This window comes from Talpa occidentalis, unplaced genomic scaffold, assembly GCF_014898055.3.
Source record: "Talpa occidentalis isolate TD23 unplaced genomic scaffold, MPIMG_talOcc4v2.1 talOcc4.7, whole genome shotgun sequence".
Lineage (NCBI taxonomy): Eukaryota > Metazoa > Chordata > Mammalia > Eulipotyphla > Talpidae > Talpa > Talpa occidentalis.
In genome coordinates, this window is record NW_023605083.1 from 54950097 (window position 1) to 54976614 (window position 26518).

General features: G+C 40.6%; 1 protein-coding gene across 1 annotated transcript in view; it reads left to right on the forward strand.

Moving 5' to 3' along the window:
• The window catches only part of NR4A3 (nuclear receptor subfamily 4 group A member 3), a 35510-nt gene that overhangs the window by 5250 nt on the left and 3742 nt on the right, over window positions 1–26518 (forward strand). Inside the window, exons 3-6 of the mRNA XM_037494091.2 lie at window positions 1641–1770; window positions 2215–2387; window positions 11398–11597; window positions 14407–14585. Coding sequence (XP_037349988.1) covers window positions 1641–1770; window positions 2215–2387; window positions 11398–11597; window positions 14407–14585 — 682 coding nt within the window. The remainder of the gene's footprint in view (window positions 1–1640; window positions 1771–2214; window positions 2388–11397; window positions 11598–14406; window positions 14586–26518) is intronic.

The following is a 26518-nucleotide window of genomic DNA, read 5'->3' on the forward strand; positions in this document are numbered from 1 at the left end:
AGGGAAAGGGAGCAGGTTTTACCTAGTGGCTTTCTACCATTAAATTGAATTCTTTAAAAATGTGACATGAAGTGCAGTTAATGATGGGAATTCAGTGATTGAACTGTAACGATCTCTCCCTGTCCTTAAACTGTGCACAAATGTAGGGAAGGTTTCAGGTTATTGGGAAAATGTATACCTGAAGCAAAATGCCACTGGTGCTCACATTGGCACATAGCATTGAGGTTGCTGGCAAAAAACAGAGTTTCAGAAATTACTGCACGTTCAGTGAAGGAGAGCTTCATTCAGGAAACACAAATTTCCTATCCTTACAAACTGCTGAGAATTTAAATGCTGGAAATTCAGAAGTATGTTTGTATTTTGGAATTTTGAATTTTAAACGAGAATCATCTTACCAAAGCAAGAGGAAATGTATCTAGCTTTGTTAGATTTTTAAGGTATTCTATAAGCATTTTAGGAACTATCTCCTAAAATGAAATTGAAAGCTGAGAGGGTGAAAACTTGTACATGTGGGTTGAGGGTTGCTGAAAGAGTAAAAGTAAATCTAGAATTTTAGACACAAAATACATCACCAATCCCAAATTACCTGGATTTCTTACCATGTAATTTGTCAGATAAATTCCAACCTAATGCTCTGTTGGAGTGTTTTAGGTTCAGGTTATTTCTGAATGATTTCACCATAAGTGGTAAAAACACAGCCATTTGCACAAATGTTTTTAATTTAAAAAAATAAAGCACTTTAAAATTTTGGAGCATAAAATATGCTTGGTTATTTCTCCATGTGTCATTTTAAAATTATATGTGATTCTGAAGAATACATTATCTTATATCCAAGCCCAAGTTTTGTGATGTGTCTTTTGCAATAAGGTTATTTTGCTATCCATGTCCACAGTAATTTATGAAATAACTTACTAATGGGGATTTTCATTAAAAATAATGGCTCTCATATGTCTTTCATTCTTTTTTTTTCCTTGGATGTAATAGTGATTTTTAGTATTCAATTTTAATATTTGCATTCAAAAATAAAAAATGGCCAGGTTACCAGATATATTCTTTTAGCTCTAAAATAAGGTACACAGGCTGGTTAAGAGTTTTTTGGGTTTTTTTTTTTTTGCATTAAAACATTATTTCCTATATGCTGTAATTAGACAAGTCATGATTTTTGCTTTTTATGATTTTGCCCCTATTGGGGAACAAAGCCAGCTACTATGATATTTGACTTACAATAGTAATAGTCAACAAAGTACATCCCAGATAATTTTGATTTTATTTTAATAAGGTCAGCAATAATCAGGGGAGTAGAACAAGTAGAAAATTGTTCCCAAAGGGATATTAAAAGTGGAGATAATCTAATCCTCCAAGGTATGATATGTTGACCTGGTAATTTCAGATATGATTTTATCATTCAGACTTGGGTGTCTCCTGAGACTTGCTTCAGAACAATCTGAGATGATTTTCATTGTCAGCAGCTAACACTAATAAAATTGTTTTTCCTGCAGGCTAGCGTGTTAGGAAATTAAATTTATCTAATTATACGAATTGCACTGTCGCTTTTCACATTGTAATTAAAATACATCTTGTCAGGTCCTACCTCTTTCCAGAAACTATTAGTTGACTATCTCTGTATTGTATTTTCTCAGAGAACAGTGCAGAAAAATGCAAAATATGTTTGCCTGGCAAATAAAAACTGCCCCGTGGACAAGAGGCGCCGAAACCGATGTCAGTACTGTCGATTCCAGAAATGTCTCAGTGTTGGAATGGTTAAAGAAGGTAAGAATATAATGCTTTTTATCCAGCTTGCTCATACATATTCTCAGCTGTCACTGAAAAAATGTTAATATTTACGTTGGGATGGTGAATTTTCCTCGTTTCCCTCTCCTTCCAACATTTTATTTAAAAATAGCTGAGGGCCACTTATTCTAATTTCTCAAAATCAATAGAGAGCTTGTGTACATACATCTTTGTTCTATTTAAGAAGGAGACTTTTAGGGCTAATTCATTATCAAATGTAAGTATAGGATGACTTTTATGCTGCTTGTTTCAACTCTCATTAAATCATTGTGTGAACTTATTCCAAACTTATTACCACTTTTAAATGGTTGGTCTCATTAATGATTGCTCAACTGTAGTGTGTTTTGATTCCTTTCTGTGATTTATGGCTATTCATGGATATCTTTGAAGACATTTTTCTTTCTTTCTTTTTTTCGGCATCAGTTGTCCGTACAGATAGTCTGAAAGGGAGGAGAGGTCGGCTGCCTTCCAAACCAAAGAGCCCATTACAGCAGGAAGCTTCTCAACCCTCCCCGCCTTCTCCTCCAGTCTGTATGATGAATGCCCTTGTCCGAGCTTTAACAGATTCAACGCCCAGAGATCTTGATTATTCCAGAGTAAGTTGTGTGATGTCCTGCTTTCCAATGAATATTCACAGTCTCTGTTATGATACTAGTAATAAGGCGTTGGTTGAATGATTTTGTGCCTGGCACTGTGCTAAACTGTTTTCATGCATTTTCTACAGTTCTTACTTCATTTAGCAATCTCAGTGCATCCATTGCACCAAATAATTTTTGCTTTATTGAATCTCTAAATGCCTTAACAAATGACCCTGACAGTGCTGCACCTGTCATATCCATTGTTGCAGGATTCCTGGTGGTTGTGCCAATGAAAATCTGCACAGGTGACTTACAATCTGTAGATTTCTTTCATGGTTCACACAAAGTGACTACTGGTTTTTTCATATTGTGATCAAACCATCTGGGTGAGCCTCAGGTTATCCTTAAGTAGTTCACCCAATCGCATGGGCATTGATTGACCTGCTGTTTATTCAGAGGGATTAGACCACTGATGGAGAGGAGCAAGCCCTAACCTTGATGTTAGGAGGTGTCAGGAAGATGGGAATAGAACGCTGCCTCTGCTGCTTCCTGTTTGTGTCACCTGGCTCCCACTCCTGGCTTTCTCATCCCTACAGTGGAGATGATTACAATATTTAACCTCAGAGGGATGATTTGAACATCAGTCACACAGGAATGGTGTTTGGGAAAATGTTTTGAAAACCATAAATGATTACTGTCGTCGTTATTTAAGTCAACCAAAAATATCAACATTTTAATTTCATATGAGGTATTGTAAAATATCAGTTTGAATTTTGTAGATTCCCAGAAATTATGATAACACAGAGAAGCAGTATGTGAAAGGATTTTCTGAGCAAATGTGTAAACATTACTATAAGGCAGTTTAAAAAAAAAAAACGACTTAGAAAAGCAAACTTCTAATAAGACAGCGTCACACCAAAGAAAGAAAGGAAGAAGGATCACAATTGTTGAGTAATTTTTTTCATACTAGATACTGTGACAGATTGTCTCATTAATCATTTAAAGAACCATGAAAGGCAAGGATAGTTACCTCCACTCTGAGCTTTCTTAAAAATTGTAGAAACACATTCTGCACAGACCAAGAATGTCCAGCTGGGTGACCTGGCTTGGCAGTTACTACCACAGTGGCCTCCCAAGGTCTAATCAGTATTTCAAACTTCTGGTTGAACAGTTGGCAAAGAGTGTGAGCCTGTCTGAGATGTGCCCTCCTTTCAGTTGAAATGTTGACAGAAATGAAAGGGTGATTGATACACCCGCTGTGATCCTCATGCCCTCATCTTCACCCTCATTACAGATTGTGAAGCCTCCTCTCAACACCTGATCACAAGACTTGATAGGAGTAGCATGGTAGATCCTTAGCACCAAAGGCTGAGGACTCTTACTCTGATTATAAGTAGCATCTCTTGACTAAAGTCAAGTTTCAGATAATAGTCTGACAGAATAATGCTGTGGTTAAAGACTTAGACGTTGGAACCAGGCAGGCCTAGATTAAAACCCTAGCACCATCATTTATGAAGTGGGTGACTTTGAGCAACTCATTATACCTTTTAATGCCTCAGTTTCCTACAATGGAGTAATAATATTATCTACTCCTTAGGACTGTGAAGACTGAAACAAGATCATACTTGTTAAAGCTTTAGTCCAGTTCCCTGTATGTTTTTTCCTTGACCAAACCAATTTGGTTCTACCATTTATTGAGTTCTAATGAGCATGAACAGTACATCTGTCAGGTGCCATGTTGCAATATCATTCAGGTAGGTGTTACCATTTCTAACTCATAGATGAGGAAATTAAAACTGGAAAAGGTTAAAGGACTGAGTTACCCAGGTTCACATAGCTAGTATGTACCAAATATAGAATTAGAAAAGTCAAGTGTATTGGATCCCTAAGTCTATGCTCCTAAATACCAAGTTTCACAGCTTCTCTGGTTTCATTGAGAGGAGATGCAAGAAAAGTATTCAGAAATAAAAATTTATCCTCCCTGAAAAAACTCTGTCCTCCCTTTTATGCAATTTGCTTGAACTAAAGAAGCTTCTATGTGCTGCCAACGCTGAGGCCACAGCGCACAGTCTGATATTGTTCCAAAGCATTCGAAATTGCGATTAATGGTCAGTTCAGAGAATTTAAACCCAAAAGTGATTTTTTTGGGCCCCAAATTATACAATTATTGGGCTACCTGGCCTAATTAGTCATTCAGTGACAAAGCCGCCCTAGCACTTTGAGTTGTCCCAGCTGGGAACTGTCTCCATACTGAAAAATCAATCCAGCGTGTTTGCTTGCCTCTGTACTGTTCAGTGTGTTAGACTGGAGTCATCATCCTCATCAACAAACATTTATCCAATTTAATTGTTAGCTTTGTCCAAAATAGCAGATTAAGCATGCCAGAGTCTGGGTCACATTGATACTACCTTTGGGGCCTGGCTCAATTTTGTAAAGTGTATTTATTTTATTGCATTGTTTTTGAATCAGGTTGGACCTCATAGTTTGGATTTTCCTCCTTTTAGATAGCTTTACAAAATTATCGAAAATTGGACCCAAATCAATTAAATTAAAAGACTTTTTAAAAAATACACTGAGTTTTCATCAAAAACTTGGATGAAGACATAGAAAGCATGCTGATCACATTTGCAGATGACAGAAAGCTGGGAGGGATCGCTAATATGATGGATGTCAGTATCAACATTCAGAGTGATTTCGACAGGTTGGAACAGGATGGGCTGAAACCATCATGAAGAAAGTTAACAAAAATAAATGTGAATCTCAGCATTTAGATTTCAAAAAATGGGAGAACCTTGGCCTGTCAGTGGTTCATGTTACGAAGAGTTTATTCCATACACAGGCAATATAAAGCAACAAAGTGTATGTGTGGTGGGAGAGAGGGGTGTTAAATGGCCTTGAACTGCAGGAGTAGAAGTATGGTGAGGGTCCCCTGGATTCTGTCCCATCAGACCATGCTTCTGAGTTCCAAGTTGGGATTTAAGAAGGTCGTAGACCCAATGTTTCTGGAAACTTGTAAGAGGTGGTTAGAGAAAATGGAAATATGTGGACAGGAAGTGAGAAGGTTTGGTGGGATTTGGTCAGCCTTTTGCCTTGATGCAAAGGAAACTGCTACTCCCAAGAGAATTTCTTGAGGGAAAAGGAGGGGGCCCTTGCAGCTCAATCTGAGGACAAGGACGAATGAGATCTTGGCTGCAGGCACTGCAGTGGAAGCATGAGTTCACCAACATAAGAAGTAACTAAGGAGAACAAGTACCAGCATTTCAGGGGAAGAGGTTATTTTGGATAGTACTAATTTCCTTCCAGCCCTAAGGTTTTATGGTTCTGGCGTTTACCTTATTGTCCCCAAATGCCAGTGATTTTATATATACACACATACACACACACACACATACACACAGACAATCACACATAAGAATATGTGTTTTAAGTAATTTGTCATCTAACAAAATTGAACTTGCTTAGTTCACTAAAAAATTAGCATAAAACAAATTTATCAAGTGCCTCCTTTGAGTTAGGAACCATCACATATGTTCTTACATAATTTCACTTAAGCCCCAGCTTTATGTTGTATAATTTATGGCTTCAGAAATTTAAGAATGTCATTCATTGAAATTCAATTTTCATAATATCTGCTCCTTAAAGTTTTATATATTTACAAATTCATAGAACTAGAGGTGACCTTGAGAGCATCCCATCCAACCTTCATGTTTTTACAGGAGTAAATAAAGACTGGGCGGGTTAAGTGGCTTGCCTAAGGTCAGTGACAGAGCACTGACCTTGCACGTTACTCAAGGTAATGTGTTCCTATCCCACCAGACTGTCACTTCTATATTTTTTTAGAAATAGAAGCTTTATTAGATTTTTCTGTAAGTCACAATAATATAGCCACAGATTTTTTAAAAAGGCAAACCATTTAGAAGTGGGTAAGTGAAAAACGAAAGTCTCTCCTTCATTTATTATTGCCTAATATCACTCCTCAGTGACAACCAATGTTAACTTTAGTGTCTATCCATCACTTTTTACATTTTAATTAGAATTTTTCCGTCATATTTGAGTCAAACAGCTCACTTGACCAAAACAATTTATGAAAGGTGCTAGCTTCCCCTAGTGAATCAGGGAAATAGAGAAATGAGAAAATATTTTCCAGACAGGTGTGTTCTAATCTTTTTGTACTGATGCGCCTCTAAGGTAGTAAGTCAGTGGTTTTCCCCTGTTTGTGGGAAAGGGAGAGGGAGGAGTTGTGTTCCAAGTCACAGAGGGAATGAATGTTTGAAAGGCCAGCAAGACAGCTTCTTGCTCTGTGAAGCATTCCTGGCTCTGGGACCTTTACTTCTCCTTTGGGCCAAACTTCACTCCTTCAAAAGTGAGCTCAGATCACTGTATTTCAGTGCCGTCAAAACTTGTCACATTTGATTTGTTTCTCCTCGAAATGTTGCTATTCTCTGCCTCACAGTTGCTTTTAATTTAGCAATACAAGTATATATAGATTCGGGGCTTGGCTTCAGAGCTTGCATAATTACCAATGAGAAAATATACTTAACATCCTCATTAATTGGTCATTTCAAGTATTTTTCAGCAAAATAGAATGTTTTCTGGCAATTGGTGTCACTTAGCATAGTAACAGACTCCCAATACAAGAAATTCTGCTGAGATGAAAAACCAGGCATCAGCAAATGGCATTTAAATATGTCAACAAGAGATCCTGAGAAATGATGAGACAATTAGAACTACAAAGTAAAGAGCATGAAGAGTCAGCAAAGAGAGTGGTCTTGTGAACCTACCCAGAAGACCCTCTTATATTACCACCAATTGACTAGATGATTTCAGACCAGTTCCTGCCCTCCTGTGGACCTCAATTTCCTGCATGGTGAGGAGTACCTCAATTTAACATTGAGGTACAATGTTAAAGCACTAAATGCACTCCAGTAATCCTTCCAACCTTCTCTATTCCAGATCCTCAGTCTATTACACCTGCTAGGATTCCACTAGGCATAGTTAGCATTCCCCAAAGTGCAGTACCCAGGCTGCCTCTGTCAGAAAGAGCCAGGGTGTTTGCAGATTCCCATACTACTCCCAGCCCTACTGGATCAGAACTGGAGTGTGTGTGTTGGGAGATGGGGAGGCAGTGGAGGGGCGGGGGGAGCAGGCAGAAATCTATACCTAACAAGCCCATTGGATGATTCTTTGGCAAATGCAGTTATTAATACCAACAGTATAATTTAGTAAGAACAATTCAGTTTTACTTTGAATCACCTATTTGCCAGCTTTTTGGGGGTGCTGAGATGGAATGAGCAGGAGAAATTTGAATTTTCCAGGAATTAGTTCATTTAGCAAATATATGTTAAATAGCCCCTAGGTGTCAGGCACTGTTCTAGAGAACATTGTTGATGGGAAGTTCCTCCCTCATGGAGCTGACATGCCAGTGAAAGAGAGATGAAGGAAACAAATACCTAACTACAGTGATCCTGCTGGTAGAAGAGGAGGGCTTTTTTTTAGTTTTGTTGTTTATTGTTGGGGGGGAGCAATTAAATCAGAAAAGAAGAAATGTAGAGGAAAACAGATTGCCAATGTTTAGAGTTCTATGTTAAAGTACAATGTCAAAATACTATGTTTATATAGTTTGGCTCATAGAAGAGTATAGAAGCCGAATTGGGGGCCCAGTTCTTCAGATTGCTACTCCAGAATTCCTTGAATGAGGTTTTATAAACTGTTAGGCCAGGCAGAGAAAGAATCAAAAATGTTTTATCCTGTTTCTTTAAATCATATATTCAGTAAAGGGGATTCTTAGTTGTCTTTTTCCCCCAGTGTCATGTGCTGATCTTCTAGTCATCCCCCAACTTGCTGGTTGCTCAGGTTGAATGCAGTTTGACTCCAGAATTCTAGAATGTGGACCAGAACCACTGTAGGTGAAACCTAGAGGGTCTGGCTGGAATCTGGTACATCAGGCCTGCTGGATTTACCCCTTGCTGGAGCCATCAGAGAAAACTACATATGTAGTATATGCAGGGACTACATTTCCCTGTGTGCAGGATGCATGAAATGTAAGCCAGCAGGGGCAGAGGCTTGCAGAGGGCTCTGGGTGAAAACCAGGCACTCTTGAGGATATTGAGCAAATATTGGAAGCAGAGAAATTGCTGAATTGTGAGCCATGGTTTCAGGGAAATTAGTGAAGAAGGAAAATGTTAGGCTCCATTCCCAGGCCTATAGTCCTTTTCTCTCCATTTAATACACTGTTATAAAACAAAATAGTGCTGAATCCGTGTCAAATTCTAGGCAATTTCATCATACCTGGTGTGATTAGCAACATTTAGAATCATCAAATGCAAAAGCCATGACATGGAACATTCACCAGGATAGGCTGCATCTTGAATCATAAAACACACCTTAATAAATTAAAACAAATAGAAATCATAAGTGTTTTCTATCAGACCACAATGAAACTAAACTAGAAATCAATAATAGAAACAATTTCTATTATTGAATGCAAGAGTCAGAAGGAATCTTAGGAATTAGCTAGTCCAGTGCCTTCAGAGGAAGAAGCAGACACAGAGAGGTTAAGTGACTTTAGGGTTGCACAGTAAATCACTGCCAGAACCTGGAGAAGGAGGACCCCATGACCTGCTACCTGATCCAACTTATTTTCTCTACTCCACATTACCACACACTTGGTAATTTCCTGTGTAGTGCTACCAGCTTTTAAAAAATGGTTCTACCCTGAATTTCATCTTGCCCTTGGAGAGCAAATGCAGTTAGATTTATCAAACAGGAGAATGTAAAAAAATAATAACATAAAATTCCTTTTTTCCCACTCTCCTCCAGTGGATAGTGTAGATGCTGAAAGAGGTGAGAGAAGGTGTCTACCACACCAGGATCCTGCCACCATCCTGGAATTAATATCCTTGGGAAAGAGGACTGCTTCCTTCTCCTGGACTTGGCTCCCATGGTCCATTACATCATAGGACATCGAGGGCTTCTGAGAATCCCAGCCTTCAAGAGAATGCTTGGGAACAGAGGAGCCAGGGTTTTGAATTGGGCCTGATGTTATGGGTTTCTAGAAAGTCAGGGCTGCAAACAGGAAACGTTCTGGTTCAACCCCTTCCCTCATTTTAGAAATATGGAAGCTGAGGGACAATGTGTCACAGACATTCAGTATCATCAGTGTTGTCATTCGTTAAACATGCTCTGTCAGATGCTTCACAAGTAGTATCATATTTAATCATCACAGCATCCCCCTTTTATAGAGAAGCAAACTGAGGCTCAGAAAAGTGAATTGACCCCAGGCAACTAAATAAGTGTACAGCTACATTATTTCACAGATTAGGACCCAGGACAAACCTAGGGTCAGGGTTGCTGGTGTCCTTGGGGGTGTTTCTTTTGTTGTTTCATGAGCCTCTTGGGAAGCACAAAGGGAAAAAAAAAAAGAGGAAGTCCAATCAAAACAGTGCCTCATTTCCTCACACCTAAGTAGGGTCCCCCAGTAAGCACCTGGCTATTTAACTTGATGTTTTTCCTCCAGCCTTTAGGCACGGTGGCCAAACAAGGAACTCCCCTGACTATTCGCACATGAAACAATATTCAGCCATGATTCATTGAAGTTCCATTACGTGACAGTCACTGTTCTGCTGACATAAACGTAGCCCAGTAAATATATGTCTGAAGGCCTCCAGTTGGAGCCCAGCATAACAATCCTTTAAACTGGACGACCAGGTAGTAACGTCAGACATTCACAGCCAGGAGGTTAAGCCTTGAAATCACTGGGCCATGTTTAGCTTTTGGCTCTACCACAGTTGGTTATGTAACTAGGGGGAAATCTCTTCGCTTCTTTGAGCCTCGGGGTTTCTCATCTGTAAAATAAGGATTAAACCTGTGCCCCAGGAGGATCAGTTGAGAAAAGGGATGTAAAAGCACCCTCAGGTGTTAGTGTGAAGGCCATGATGTACACACTTACGTAAGAATTTATGCAGATCTGTCTCTTAAGTCTTTGCTTTGCTGTTCCTCAATTATCTTGCCACATCACTCTTCCTGCCCCAAGCAGGAGAGATCTTCTAGTGATTCAAGCAAAACCCTGACTCTACCAGAATGTCCACAAGCAGGGTAGAGACTGTTCCTAGTTGTACCTTTCTTATCTCGAAACCCTCTAGATCAGTGCTGTCCAATAGAATGTTCTGCAAATGATGGAAATGTTTTATACCACATATGGTACTGAGCACATGAAATGTAGCTAGTACAGCTGAAGAACTCAATTTTTAATTTCATTAATTTAAAGAAGCCACGCATCCCAGGCCTTTGGGCCCTTCTTCTGCCAAGAAGTCAGTATCCCACCCGGCCTATCCTAGTTTGCTTTATTTCACAGAAATCCATCTACAGCAACAAAAATCATTCTATCTTGGTTAGTTTTATGATTCCATACTTCAGTGTGCATGCGAATCGCCTAATCATTATGATAAAACAATTTCTTGGGCCTCCCCCAGAGTTATTAATCTGTAGGTCTAGGGTGAGGCCCAAGATTTTCATTTCTAGTATATTCCCAAGACCACACTTTGAGAACCATGGGTTAATTAAGCATCTTGTTTGGAAACAGCTGTGCTATCCAGTGGAATCAGTCGACACTTGCACACACACCTTGGTGCGATGATTTTCAACACTGGCTGCCCTTTGGAATCACCTGGGGAGCTTTTAAAATTCCTGATGACCAATCCCATCCCAGACCAGTTATGTTAGCATCACTGTGGATATGACCCCGACATGAGTGTTTTTTAAAGCTCTCTGGGTAATTGCAGTCAAGGTTGAAAACTACTGCATTTAATGAAATGTAAGCAAATTTCTATTAAGTGGTGACAAAATTCACTCTATTTATTATATCACAGGGTTATTGTGAGAATCAGATGAGACCGTGAGTGCTAAAGGGCTTTTATAAACAGTGGGACCTAAGAGTATGGATTTAAGCATTGGAAGAGCCAGTTTGCAAAAATGATGTTGTTAATCAGTTGAACTGAGATAACGCTGCAATCTGCGGTTTGCATTTTAGTACTGTCCCACTGACCAGGCCGCTGCAGGCACAGATGCTGAGCATGTACAACAGTTCTACAACCTTCTGACAGCCTCCATTGATGTATCCAGAAGCTGGGCAGAAAAGATTCCCGGATTTACTGATCTCCCTAAAGAAGATCAGACATTACTAATAGAATCAGCCTTTTTGGAGCTGTTTGTTCTTAGACTTTCCATCAGGTAATCACTATTATTTATCTTCCTCAGTTTACTCCTTCCTTTAAAGAAGTTCAGAACCTACTGTGTTTGTAACTGAATCATGGGTGAAAGTTGGCTCGAGAAGGGAATATGAAGCGTGATCAGGCATTGAATCGAGCAGTGGGAAGAGCACTGAATTGGCAGCCAGGACTCCTGGGTTCTAGTCTCAGGTCTAACGGTGACTTACTGTCAGACGTTGAGCAGGTGACTTGCCTCACCAGATATTCTGTTTCCTTCTTTGTAAATGAGGAGTTTGGGTTTGATGATCTCTGATGCCCCTTGCCGTGCCAACATTCTGATTCTAGCATGATCTTCACAGTGCAGGAGGTATTTCCTGGGAGCAAGTATTTGTTTTAAACATTGCATTTACCTCACTGGTTTCTATTTAACAAGTTACTGTTCTAATATACCAGATGGACCTCTAGAGAGTTCCCACGGCATCTTAAACCCTAGTATTTACACAAAGAGGATAGCTTTAGGATCAAAAGATTTGGTTCAACCTGTTATATTCAGTGACACCAAAGAAGAGGTGGTGATTTTTCAAAAAGTTAGTACTTGGAATCTAATATTGTCTCATAGAGTCAATATGCATCTTTTCTTAAAAATTTGTATTTTGGGGGCAATGTTTATTTATATCATTGTTAGTATTTTGGAAGTACAGGATCCCCTCAGGTGTTGTTACCACACCACACACACCACAAAGCACCAACAATCCACCACCATAATCCATTGTGCCCACTCCTCACTTTGTTCTCACCCTCACCCCTCCCCCTGGTTGCCTCAGTTGTAGTCAGTTTTCAAGAATTAATTTTTAAGTTTGACTTTATCTGATCCTTTGTTTGGTTTCTCTATTTTCCACATATGAGTGATACTATCCAGCATTTGTATATTTGTCTTTCTCCTCCTTATTTCACTTCACATAATCCCTTCCAGCCTTATCCATGTGACTACAAATGGCATGAGTTTATCTTTTTTGATGACTGAGTAGTATTCCATTGTGGATATATATCATACCTTCTTGATCCACTCATCTTTTCAGGGGCACTTAGGTTGTTTCCATAGCTTGGCTATTGTAAACAGTGCTGCAATGACCATGGGAATGCAGGTTTCCTTTATTAGTGTTTTTGTGTTCTTAGGGTACATAGATACCATGGAGTGGACTTGCTGGGTCATATGGCAAATCCATTTTTAATCTTTTGAGAGACTTTCATACTGTTTTCTAGAGGCTGGAGCAGTCTACGATATGTAGCATTTTCAAATTCCACTTTCCTTACTTACTTGTAGTTGTATACTTTTGGGACATGGTACCAACATTTCCCCAGATGTTATATAGGAAAAAAACATTATCATTCCCCCTCTTTTTCCTCCCTACCACCCTCTGGTCAATTTCATACTGTCTTATCAGAAACTCACTTAAAGTGCAGGTTCCTGTGTCTCATTCCTAAGTATTTTGGCTTCAAGCTACCTGGGAGGAAATCTAGAAATCTGCATTTTTAAATCACATTCCAGTGATTCTGATGCTGCTGGTCTGAGGCCCAGGTTTTAAACTCTGAGAGTGAATTATCTGTTCTGTGTGCCTCTCTGGAGGATATGCAGGAGACAGAGAGGTGGAATCACAGCTAAAATGCTGGTAATTCACATAATTTACACCAATCTGGTGTGCACAGAAACTGAGCCAGCAGTGAAACTATCATCTGTCAAGCAGGCAACGAAGTGTAAAGTAGGAGATAAGCTCCATGTGGGCAGACACAATACACACCCCATTCACTAAGTTTTTTCCAGTGCCTGGCTCCAGCTCATATTTGATACTCAGAAATACTTGCTAAGGGAATGAATGAATAAAACTATTCCTCCAGGAGCAGTTAAAGAGATAGTAGCTTGTTCATAGATCCAGAGAGATAGATAACTATGTGGCAAGAGATTTGAAAAATAAAGGAAAAGTTAAAATCAAAGTAAAGACCACAGAGAAATGAGAATTGGTGACACCTAATATTCACTGAGCTCCTCTTATGTACCAGCTACTTTGCATGGACTTTTAAAGCCTTTTCTTAATTCCCACTACAATCTTAATAGGTAGCAATTAGAATTCCCATTGGAAGGTGAGAAAAAGGAAGCCCGGAGAGATTAAAGGAGTGCCTGAGGCCAAAAAGAGCTGATGTCCAAGTAGAAGCTCCAGGGTAGTTTTCATGAGAGAAGAATGGGGTGACTAAGGATGTAACACATAACCTATTGGGGCACATTTAGAAATTGCCCTCTATAGCCCCCCAAATTAAAGATTCCTTTTACTTCAGGCCCCTTTTGAGTTTGCGATGGACTCTGGTGCTCTGTGTGTTTAAGAGTCTGCGTAATGGAATTGTAGCATGTAGCCTCAGGCTTTCTTGGTTTTTGACATTTAAGAAAACAAAGGAGAGGCTATGTCAAAGGAGCTCAGAAGGGAAAGGTGTCATGTTCACTGCAGAGAGAGGGTGTGCCCTGGTCTCCACTCCCCAGTCTGTGAGTGCCTGCTCTGCCCTGTACTGTCCCGGCACGCACGGAGAGCCGGGCAACTGATTCGAGCAGTGAGAGCAGAGTCCACGCTGATAATCACTGAGGAAGTCAGCTCAGACAAGTGGTGTGGTGATGTGGAGCAGGAGCACACACACAGGGTGTCTGGGCAGGTTTCGCAGCCACCCACTGGGTTCTGAAGGGTGCCCCGTGACAGCCTGGGGTTCTGGGTGTTAGGAGGTTACCCTCTTGGACCAACCTGTTTGATTTGTTTCTCCTCCCCGCCCTCCATGGCTTGGCCTTACAGGTCGAACACTGCTGAAGATAAGTTTGTGTTCTGCAATGGACTTGTCCTGCATCGACTTCAGTGCCTTCGTGGATTTGGAGAGTGGCTCGACTCCATTAAAGACTTTTCCTTAAGTTTGCAGAGCCTGAACCTTGATATCCAAGCCTTAGCATGCCTGTCAGCACTGAGCATGATCACAGGTAAGCAAAACCTTGCTGTCACCTAAAGTGACCGCGCTCCCTTTCTCTCCTTTCTTGTGTTAAGGTGGATTCTGGCCTTGGCTGTCACACACCCCAGATTAGGAAAATGCCATTTTTCTGAAATCTGTTAAACAAAACCTAGCTTAAACAAAAAGATATACATCTGCAATGAGTCATGTTCTGAGCCTATTGAGTTATCACTGTTAGCAGAACCAATATATAAAAATCTAAATTTCCATAGGTCCTCTGATGACATTTAGAATAGCTGCTTCAAGGTTATTTTTATAGGGGGGATTGACAAAAGATTACCTTATCCAGCCTGTTCTTGTGAGGCAGAGGAATGAGTCCTCCCCCTCTCTCCAGTCCTTGGCTAGTGAGCCAAAGTAAAGTCAAAGAATGGCATGCATAGAAAAGTGCACCTTTACTTCACAACTTTGATTGGCAAACTGAGGAAAATGGATATTTATAAAAAGAAAAAGGGGTTTGACTCAACAAATTTCAATTAAGAACCAAGAGCATAAAACAAAATATTGCCAGGAGCAGTATGCCTTTCTCCCCTTAGATGTCTCTCCCTTTCTATCTTTTGGGAGAAAAAGGATCCCAAGGCAGAATGAGAGAGAAAGAAAAAGACAAAGGCATGTCGGGTAAGAAAGAATACCATCCCCTGTGGCTGCCTTTGAGCCCAGCTCCCTTAGCCCCTTCACCCTTTCAGAGTTTCCTGTTTGATCTTGTCCTTCCCAGACTAAGGCCTGGTGAGGCAGTGACAAGAGGTGGTGGTTCCAGAAGAGGGTAGCAGATGTGGGGCTCACCTCCCATCCTTTTCATCAGGCTCAAGCACAGACGAGGCTGTTGGACTGGGGTCTAGCATTCAGATTTGATACCCTTGAGTATAGAAAACATGCTTTTCAGGCAGTGGTGAGTTTCACAGCAGAGAAAATGCATCCTTTGGCTCAGATGGGCCCTTCTTACTAATGCATCAGAAATGTGTATTGTTTGTATACACCTTCTTAGGACATCCAGTAGCTAAAGGGAGATGTTTGGGGGTTCTTTAAAGGGTTAAGCTTGTTTAACCTTTACTGGTTTACATGAAGGCAAAGAAAAGTAAGTGGCAGGTGCTATGGTAGGAACTAGCTTGTCCCCTCCCCTCCCTTGTCCCTCCCCACCCCTTCCAGTATTTCAAGCAGTTTTTGGTCTTTAGTCCTGGATGAGAAACCCAGTTCTTCTGATGGGGCTTCCAGACACTTCCAAGGAACAATTAACAACACAAAAGATACAGGCAGTTTGCAAGAATCTGGGCTTGATTTAGAGGGTTTTCCAAAAGGCATGCCGGAACACCTGAGGAATATAAGTACATTCAGGGCTCAAGCATAGCACTCCAGAAATTTTCAGCTCAATTTCTAAACCATTCAGCTCTTCCTAGGACAGTTAAACATTCAAAACTAGGAAGTATGGGCCCTCCCTGGTGGTGCAAGGGGTTAAGACGCAGCACTATGAAGCTATCCATAGTCACTGCAGCATGAGTTCGATCCCCGGCCAGGGAGGTGACCCACATGGTGCAGCAGACCTCTCCTCTCCTGTCTCGCCCCCTGCTCCCCTCAGCATTTTATTTCAGTAGATCTGCCTGTTCTGCTCCCCACTCTGTCTTTGGTGAATCCTCTTACCCCTCCCCCCACTGTATCTCTGGCCTGCACCCCAGTTCTCGTATGCATAAATAAATAAATCTTTAAAAAAAAAAAGAGAGAAATGCACTCCATACCCACTGAGTCAGAACCTGCATTTAAAAACAAAAACAAAAACAAAACAAAACTAGCAAGTATGGAGTTTTGTTAATTAAAGACAGGAAAGAAAACCTAGAGGCAGTCTTGGCTTTTGGTAAATAAAACCAGCACATTGCCACCTCCCTGTGGAAAGGAGCATTAAATCTAGCTAATCAACGAGTGGTTGCTCATCTCAGCTTCTGCCTCTGCATGGCAGTGGGTTTTCAGAGATAACACACACCTCTGGAGGGGCAGAAATGTGCAAACTAATACATGTGGGGCAGGTGCTGAATGCCGTGGGGAGTTGTGGGAGTGAGCACAAGGGCACAGAGACCAGGCATGAGGGGTGAGCTCAAAGTAACAGGAGCTAGTCCTGGATAAAAGCATGGGATGTCTTCAGGCTAAAGTGAAGGGAGTAAGAAGTCTAAGCATAAATGAAAATTTGCTAAAGCCATTGAAAATGTGACTGTCATACACTTCAGGGAGGAAACAATTAAAATAATAGTGATGGGAAAGAAGACTGCTAGGTAGGCGAAGGTGGGGCAGGAAATGAAGAACATTTCACACCTCCGTGAGGAGGTTGGAGTTTATCTTGAGAGTAATTGTATCGACAGTAAGTTTTGACCACAGGTATCACCGCCAGACTTGCTGGTTGTGAGTATAAATTAGAGCAGGAAAGAGGTCAAGAGGGAAAAGATCAGTCCAGGTGTAAGAGTTATAGTTTAAAAGGAGGACACCTAAGGCCCACATCTTTGATTTGTTTTACTCTTTAAGTAGAAACTAATAAACAACAATGAAACAGGACATGAGTGCCAGGCAGTCCCAGACTGCTGGGAGTGTGCCAAGAATACAGAATAGAAATTAGGAGACGGTGATGCCAGACCTGACTCAGCCTCCAGGTAGCTGTGTGTTCTTTGGGCCCAGCTGTGCAGCCCGCTGTCCATTTATGTGGAGACTTGCTTGGAAGGAGGCAGGTTGGTGTAGCAGAAATAGCATGGACTTCGGAATCCAGAACCCCCCAGTTTTAATCTAGGGCCTACACAGAATAAATACGCACTACTGAGATATGCATTTCATTTCTCTGAAGCTCAGTTCCCTTATCTGTAAACTGAGGCTAGGAACATCTGGTCCATGAGGTGGCAGTGAGGATTGCAGAAAATTAGGTTTGCGGTGTAGCCAAACTGAATTTAGAATGGGCATTCAGTCCACCACATTCCATCCTAGAGGAATAGTGACAGGGACTCCCAAAAATTAGGTGCATGATGCCCCTTTCCCCTGGGAAATCTAGGTAGTCAGACTCAGTGACAAAGCAAACAGATGGTAGCTGTGGAAGTAGTACATCTGGAGATTATCTCCTTGGATGCTTGAGAGAGAGGCTCCACGGGGACGGTGACAGTAAAGGCATCGAGCTGCACTTACAGTCACTGAGAATCCACCACATGGTAGCTCCAGTTCTTGCCCTCAGTCCCTGTCAGCCTGTGCCAAACGCTTGTTATAGCCATAACCGCAAGAAAAATAAGCCCCTCTCTCTCATTTCTGGACCTCACAGTACTCCCTTCGTAATTTGCTAGCTGGGAGAGGGGTGAAATATGTGAAAGCATCAGGCAATGGCAGAAAAAGCAATGCCTCGAACCAGCAGTGCTCGTTGTTGTGAATGTTCATTTTTGTTTGAGTATGGGCTCCTGTGGAATCTCAACTTCTAAGTTATCTCCGCTGATCTTACAAGGTGACTGTGGGAAGGTGATTGTGTTGGGCTATTGGCATTAGAAAATTCCTGCTTAAATTGTCTGCCCCCAAACACCGAGAATTTATGAAAAAGAAATGGCGTCTTAGAAGTTTCACTAGCCTCATTTCCAGGAAGATTCTTAAGAATGTGGATAGTATTGGGAGTTTGTACAAACATGACTTTTTTATTTTCTAATTTTTTGTTCTTCCTCCAACTCTTTGTGAAAACTAGGTGGTGAGGTGGGGCAGGAAATGGTTTCTTTCAGATCATTCTCCTTTCCTACAGTAAAAGGGAGTTCCCCACACTTGTGATAGTCAAGTGTTTTTAGGTCTCCAGTTCGTCTAAAGGCCTAACCATGCCTTTAGACCAGTGCTACACCCTGACATAGGAGTAACAGAAATGCTTTGCTCCTGATGGGACAATAGTGAGGTGATATCTAACCGCAGTTCGTTCTGTTTAATAAATGGGAAGCACCCTCCCCCTGCAACCAGAAAGTTAGTCTGAATTACCATTTTATAAATATCCACTCATTGAATAAACACCAAGAGTTCTACTATATGCCAGGCATGGTGTCAGTCTCTAGGGCTACAAAGTGCATGAATTCTGTCATCAGAAAGTGTATGGTCGACTAGGAAGTTGTATATGGTTATGACATAATGCAGTCCCTGTGAGGTGTTAGTATGGTGTTCGTCCTTAAAAAGGACAAATTCATTGAAGGGGTAAGTCCAAATTACTGCTAACATTTGGGGTGTGAAAGAAGATAGAGGCACTAGCCATGAGAGCCTTTCCAAGGAGGTAGCATCTGGACATGGGAAGATGTAGAGGAAGGACATTCTGGATCAAGGAAACAGCATAGCAAGAATATGGGAGTGGAACACCTCAGCACGTGCTGTTTGGGGAAATGCAAGTTCAGTGGCATTGCATTGTTTGTGTGTTTAATAACATATTTAATCTCAATGAAAAGGAGAGAAAAAATTTAAAAGTGTAGGCCATTATAGTCAATGACTGTATACCTTGGAGTGAACATGAGAGAGAAGACATGAATCCACTGTAGATCATGGTCTCTCTGCTTCTTGTAGTGCGAGCTGAGAGCGTGTCCTGAGCTTTTGAGAAATTTAAAGAATTTTCAGGGAAAAAAAATTGATTCTATCTGATATTTATCTGCTGGCCTAGCATTATGACCTGCCCTCACAGTAAAATGCATTTTCCATATAATAAAAAAGGAAATAAGATTGGAAAGACAGTTTTGGACCAGATGGTGGAGGGAATTTTGAGTGTCCTCCCAAATGCTATTTTGCAAATCACCACTGAAAGAAAATTCCCCATGCATTTCTTTTCCCTGCTCAGAAGGAAGGAAGGCAGAACCCAGGGCAGAAAGCAATGAAAGAGTGACAGGGCAGGGCTAGGCAGGTGGCTGATCCTGCCACACCCTCCGCCAGCTGTCTTCCCAGAGCTCCCCTGTTCACTCTAACTGGTTACTTGGTTACCTGGTTTTTGTATCAGATAAAGTCATCAGCTACATTGCAAGGAAAACTAAGTGTAAACTGAGCAAGGCAATTTGTAAGACTTTTTTTTTTTAAGGGGTGAGGGTTATCATGGGGTTGGAAGATTAGAGATCTAAGACTAGAGATCGAAATGCTAAGGAGCAGGTTTTGCCCTGTTCTTTCCTAGCTGTGCAATGTTGGGCAAGTTCCTTACCCTCTCTGAATCTCAGTTTTCTCATTTTTTTCATAGGGATAATGATGCCTACTTGCAGGTTTCCTGTAAAAATTGAGGGAGCTAATATGTACTTTGCAGAGACAAAGACACTAGATAATTATTACCCCAAATGTTATTTTTCTGCGCACATGCAGGAAGAGCTGGCTGTTCTCTCTAAGAATCCATAAGCATCTCACACAACCCTACAATTGTGAAAACACACTGTATTAAATAATTTGTGTCTTTCTTTTCCAAATGCAGTTTCTTTTACAAGAACTAGGGTACAGGCCAGAGGTGCAGGGGGGTGAGAGGATTCATCAGAGACAGAGTGGAGAACAGAACAAACAGATCAACTGAAACACACTGCTGAGGGGAGCAGCAGGCGAGCCAAGAGAGGTCTGCTCCAACTGCAGTTTTTTTAGGGGCAAAAAAAAAGTTTTATTCAACTTTATAATGGTTTTAGCATTTAAAGGTGTCTGGCACATAACAAATATTGATTGAGTCAATGGGTTGATTGTGAATATCAAAAAATCTGAATTATTTTTAACCCACCGCTTCGTATTTTAGCAAATATGGTCTGAAATGCTGAGAATTGACCTTATTTCAATTCAGATTAATTTAATAGTATTTATTGAGCATCTTCCATATGGCAGGCATACAATCCCTTATCCTTAGAGAGTCTGATTCTAAAAATCAAAGACAGACTGAAACACACTGTTACTGCCTCAGCACCGGCTGCCCGCTGACTTGTGGCTTCCTGACCAGTTTGGGCTCAGTGTCCCAGGGACTGCTTCTCAGGGAAGGATGTTATGTATGACATGAGAAGTGACAGTGAAATGACTTCCCAGAGGTAGAGCAGAGCTCGTGGCAGGAAATCCTGTTTGTTGGTTGGTGTTGAGTTACGCACACATCTCTCCCCGGGAGCCCTCTTTTTCCCTTTTGACTAGAACCATATTATTGTCACCATGTTCCTGGAGGCCTGCTCAGAAAGAGGAGCTGGTTTTCCTTATAGGGGCTCTTGATGGCTATCTTCATCTCTTTCCTTGTCCCCTGCTCTTTGCCATAAGGAAGAACGTTTAACATTTCGTTTAGGGGCCTAAGAGACAGAACTGCAAACTGTAGGAAGGCAATATTTTTCTCAAGATAAGAAAAGCTTTCTAATATAATGATTTGAAATTGGAAAAAGCAGCTGTGGGGAGTGAGCTCCTGCCTTAGAGAGGGAGATTTACAGAGACTAGGCAGACACTGTGTGTAGACTAGGTCAAGAGTCTTAATGGAACCAAGACTGACTAGAGCAGAATTTTTCCAGCTTTCCTGTGCATGCAAATCACTGAGCATCTTATTAGATTGCAGATTGTGATGAAGTAGGTCTGGTGCAGAGTCTGAGGTGCTGCATTTCTAACAATTCCCCAGGGGATGTTGAAGCTGCTGGTCCAGGAGCCACACTTGAATAGCAATGACAAGAGCTCCCTTGAAACTAGTAATGGCTACCATTTTTAAATACCCAGTGCCAGACACTGTGCCATTAAACAATGACATTATTTAATGTCATTTAGTAAGTACCTGTTTTGAAAGTACCTGGATTAGATTACAGCAGAGATAGGTGGCACAGAGGCCATTCAAAGCTATTAAGACAATCTAGGTGATAGAACTTGAAGATTCCGTCCAGAAGCAGTGAGTTTGAGAGGAGGAGATAGATGCAAGGAACATAACGGAGCTAATAATCAAAGTTCTTGTAACTGGTTGAATATAATGGGTGAGGGGAGAGGAATTGTTAGAGATTATTAGAAGAGTGATGGGGAGGATTGTGATATCACTAATAGGTGAACTCAAGAGAAGTGACTGATTTGAGGGGGAAGTTTAGTTAGCAAGTGAGTGAGTGGAATTGAATTTTAGACATTGATGATACTAAAATTTATAAAGTATTCACTATAGCCTAGATATTGTTTCAAGTACTTTACATGTCTTAACTCATTTATTTCTCATAACAGCCTATGAGGAGGTACCATAATTAGCTCTGTTTTACAAATGTGAAAACAGATGCAGTCACCCAGCTAAGTGGTGAGTTTTATACCCAGGAAAGCTGTTCCAAAGCTTCTGATGTGTAGGTTTTAGTTTGTAAAATTCTTTATTATTAGCTTCTTAATAACCGCATTTTTTTTCTGAGCAACCTACACATTTAGTATTCATTTAATTGTATTGTATGGGTGCTTGCTCCTCCATTTACCTATTCATTTAACAGATATTTATTGGGTGTCTTTTACATACTAGGCTTGGTGCTAGAGATACAGTGGTGAACAACTACAGTCCATACCCCCATGGAGCTTACATTTTAAAGGGTGAGGCTGGCAATAGTTAAGTACCTAATTTAAAACGTTCTATCCTACCCAAAGGGGGAGAAAAAAAACAGACTGTCACAGGAGAACGTGGTCTAGACCGGAAGTTAAAATGGAAGCTTCCGGGCCTCCCCAGTGGCGCTATGGTTGAGCACTGGGCTGCGAGGCTGCCCACAGCCTCCTCAGCGCCAGTTCGATCCCTGGCCATAGCGCGACAGACCTCTCCTGCCATGCCCACGGCTACCCTCAGCAGTGTCCTCAGTCAGTCTGCCTGTTCTGCTCCCTGCTCTGGCTCTGGTGAATTCTCTCACCCTCCCCCGCTTCTGACTGTACCCAGTGCTTGTATAAATGAATAAATAAATATTTAAAATAAATAAATAAATAAAATGGAAGCTTCCTTGAAGAAATATTTGATCTAGATTCTATTTGAATCTAGAGGATGAGTAGACCTTAGCTAGATGAAGAGGAGAAAAATACAAGCACAGACCTAAATAGCTATATTATTTCACTAGCTACCTCTCTCTCTCTCTCTCTCTCTCTCTCTCTCTCTCTCTCTCTCTCTCTTTCACACACACACTTCCCCTCTCCCTCCCTTTCTCCTCTTTCTTTCTTCTCCCCCTTTCTCCCTCTCTCCAGCTCTTTCTTTCCCCTCATGCTCTCCTCCCTCTCCCCCCACCTCCCTTCCAGTCCCCTGCTTCCCCCCCACCCCCTTGCCTTCCTTTCTCTCAGCAGAGAAGTCTATGGCACAGACAGCTAATATGCACAGGAATCCAACAGTGTCTTTAAATACTAACACCACACACAGGTTAGGAATGTGATCTGTTGTCTTTCTGGTTTGTTCTCTGCTCTAACCCAGTAGCTATACTATTGTCTGGCACAGAATAGGTACTCCATAAATATTTGTTGTAAGAAGTAATTAATCAATTAATTAATTAGGTACACAGAAAGTAGGAGGGAGTTACATGGAGGCTGGATTCATCTCAGCAGGAAGAAGAACATTCTAATAATGTTCAAGGCAGCCTGGTAGAAGGGAAATAATCTCTGGACTTGAAGAGAAAGAAATTAGTCACTTGCTCATTTTAACCATGTGCAAGTCACGTTTAAATTTCTTATCTATTAAATAAAGATCATGGATGTTCTACCTAATTCTAAAAGTTGTTGTGAGAGTGCAATAAAATACTTTAAGTAAAGGAGCTGTATATAAAGTCCTATTAAAAAATGTTTTTTATTATCAGGGTGAAATGGTGGACTCCTAGTCCAGCTGGTGCCAGATACACTCTTATTTGTGGTGTCTTGTGGTAGGAATTTTGCTTTAGGTTGGAGTTTGAATGAAATGACTCAAATCCTTTCCAATTCATATAAACTATGATTATGAGGCATAAATCCATTAACCATTTCTATAAATTATATTTTAAAGTTTCAAATATATAATGCCTGAGATAAAGTACTGAACTGTTGGATAAGAAATGATCAAAACGCAAGAAATACAGAGAAGCTTGTTTTGCTTAATGGTGGGCAAAGATCTTAGCTTAAACTCTCCTATGTATAATTTTCTAGGCAGGGGAAAATCCAAATGTCTGAGTTTCCTCAGAATTCACCAACTCTCTGTAAACCAGCTCTCAGCCATGTTTACCAAAGCTACAAGGAGAATAGGGGGTCCCTTAAACTAAAATGTCAGTGATTTGGGTTTTAAGGAATTTCAGATTGCTAGGAAGGTCCCAGACACTTAGTGACTCCCTAGCAATTTGAAAATCTTGCTGGCTGCTGACAGTAGTTTGCATGGAGACTGAATTTTATCTCAGCTCTTTTGAAAAAGTAAAGAAGCCACAAATCCAGTAGCTGTTTGAAACAACAAAGAAGGTGCCTTTGGCTTCTAACAGGAGTGTCTCTGAATTCCTCAAGGAATTCCAGGCCTAGGGTTGATCCAGCTGGCAGGAGGTATCGATCTCCACTTGAATTCACTGAATAAATAATGGTTGCCATAGTTATTGAGCAGTCACAACTGGTTGGAGATCAGGGAAAACTCCGAGTTTGGCCATGAGAAAGTCTGTTACAAAGCTCCATAATCAACCCCCTCCCGAAATCCAGCCAACACATTGCTCAGTTTCTTTATCCTGATAATGAATATGGGATCTTGTATATAATGCAAGACTGAGAGGAAGGGAAAGCTTAAATAAATGGATTGGCGTTTTATTCTGAGAAAAGCTTCTCTCCCCAGGTTATGAACCTAATTTGATATATCTCAGTATTAACAGAATTTACTATCAGCAAGATGACTGCCTGATCATGTTATAGCTACTAGAGGGCTTCACAAAGACTAAAGCTCAGTTTGTTCTTTTTTTAATGTTGTTTATTACACAACGGCACTTACCTGGAAAGTCTAAAAGAAAGGAAAAGAGTTATCTGACCATCTCATAAATATTTTCTCTTTTCTATTTCCTTTCATCCTTCTCTATTTGCAGAATTATTTTTTGCATAGAAATAATCACAGTTTATATACCGTTTTATGTTCCACTCTTTAACTGATGTGTTGTGTTTCTCCATGTTGCTTCATATTCTTCATATTTGTCCTTTTTGATGTCCTCAGACCTTTTTATTACATAGACATACCACTTTTCACCCTATTCTTCCACTCTTTATCTTTTTCCAGTTTTTTAAAATAGATGCTGCTACCCAAAATGTTTCCATGCCTACAGTCTTATTCTGTTGAATTTTTCCTTCAGATAAATTCCCAAGAGAGGGATTACTTGGTCAGAGGCTATGAACATTTTATAGCTCTTGAAATTTACTGTCAGATTTGTATAATAGTTCACTTTTTTTTTTTTGGTGGGGTGGGGGGGTTGGAATAAAACTTTAGGCAGAGCATCATTGTAGGCAAGACTCCTCTTGAAGTTCACTCTTGGGTGCTTCTTCTGCGACTGAAACAAGGGGGCATATTCAGTGATGATAAACCACAGAAGATAGGTTTACACTTGGGCTAATGAACTAGAAGTTTCCTGAAACCATGCTCTCAGAAGCTTGGGATGCAGGAGACTTTATTGTCTTTTGTTTGATCCTGAAGTTGCCAACCATTTGCCACGTGTAAGGCATTGTCTTAGGAGCTGACAATGCCACGTGTGTGGCCTCTGCGGCTGACAGGACATATCATGTAGCCACATCTTAGTTGAGCTTCACAGTGACCCTCAGAAGAGGGTTTTATTACAATTGTACTTTCCCTTTTAATTTGTTATGTAACATTTAAAATACACAGAAAGGAATAAAGATATATGTTTCCACCACCTAATGACCCCCATTTCCCCAGAAGGGCAGTGAACCTTAGAGAGATTAAGGCACATGGCTAGTCAGTGACAAAACACAAATTGAAACTTGCATCCACTGGACTCCAAGCCCAATGCCCTTTTCTCTACATTGTTACATGGAGATGAGACTTGCAAGTCACAAGCCACTGAGAGTCTGCTGGCAATTATCATGCTTGTGCTTTAATTATAACACATCAGAGTTGAAAGGGACCTTAGAGGTCATTGAATCTAAGCTCCTTCTACCCTAGAGAGGGCAGAACTCATCCAAGTCCTACACAAGTAGCCAAGCTGAGGAAGAATACAGATCTCCGGCTTCTGGGCAAGAGACAGGGGTAAAAAAATGTCTGAACAGTTGCTTTGTTTTTCTGATTGACTTTTGCTTTAAGAAAATAACTCTTCTAACAAAAAAAAAACCTCCAACTAAAAATATTAATGTAGAAAACATTAGAAATACTTGATTTCCTATTGGAATGCTATCTTTCATGTCTCAAGAACTGTTTTACATGTAATTAATTAATTATATTAAGAGATGAAATCTTTGACTGAGATAACTGAGGCCCAATTTCCCTCAGGAAAGAGGCACTGATACCTAAATGCTGAGGGAAGGATGCCAGGTTCCTTTCTCATTATAGGGAGATACTCTTTGGCTCTGGAGCTGAGGACAAAATCTGCCTCAAAAAACTGGGTTCAAATCTCAGCCTGTAGCTACTGGGAGACTTTAGAAAAATCACTTAATCTCACACATAAAATAAGAGATAATAAAATTTACCAATGGGAGATATATATGTATATGTATATATATTTGTATATATGTATATATATATGTGTGTATATATTTTTTTAATAAATATAATATACAGGTGTTAATGACTGGCTACATTATAGAGTACCTGCCCTGCATCCTGCTAGGCCACCTCCCTTCTCTGACTTTTCCGTCTCCACAGCAGGAGGACATGTGCATCTTGTCTAGAGCACCAGGTATAGGGCAATAGGTGTTTGAAGAGGTTAAAAAAGGAAAGGAAAGGTGGATTCTCCTCTATGCTAGTTAACATGAAAACACAAGAATGCACTTTACCTTGCATCTAATCGGTCAGTCCTTACACGAGCAAATGGAATT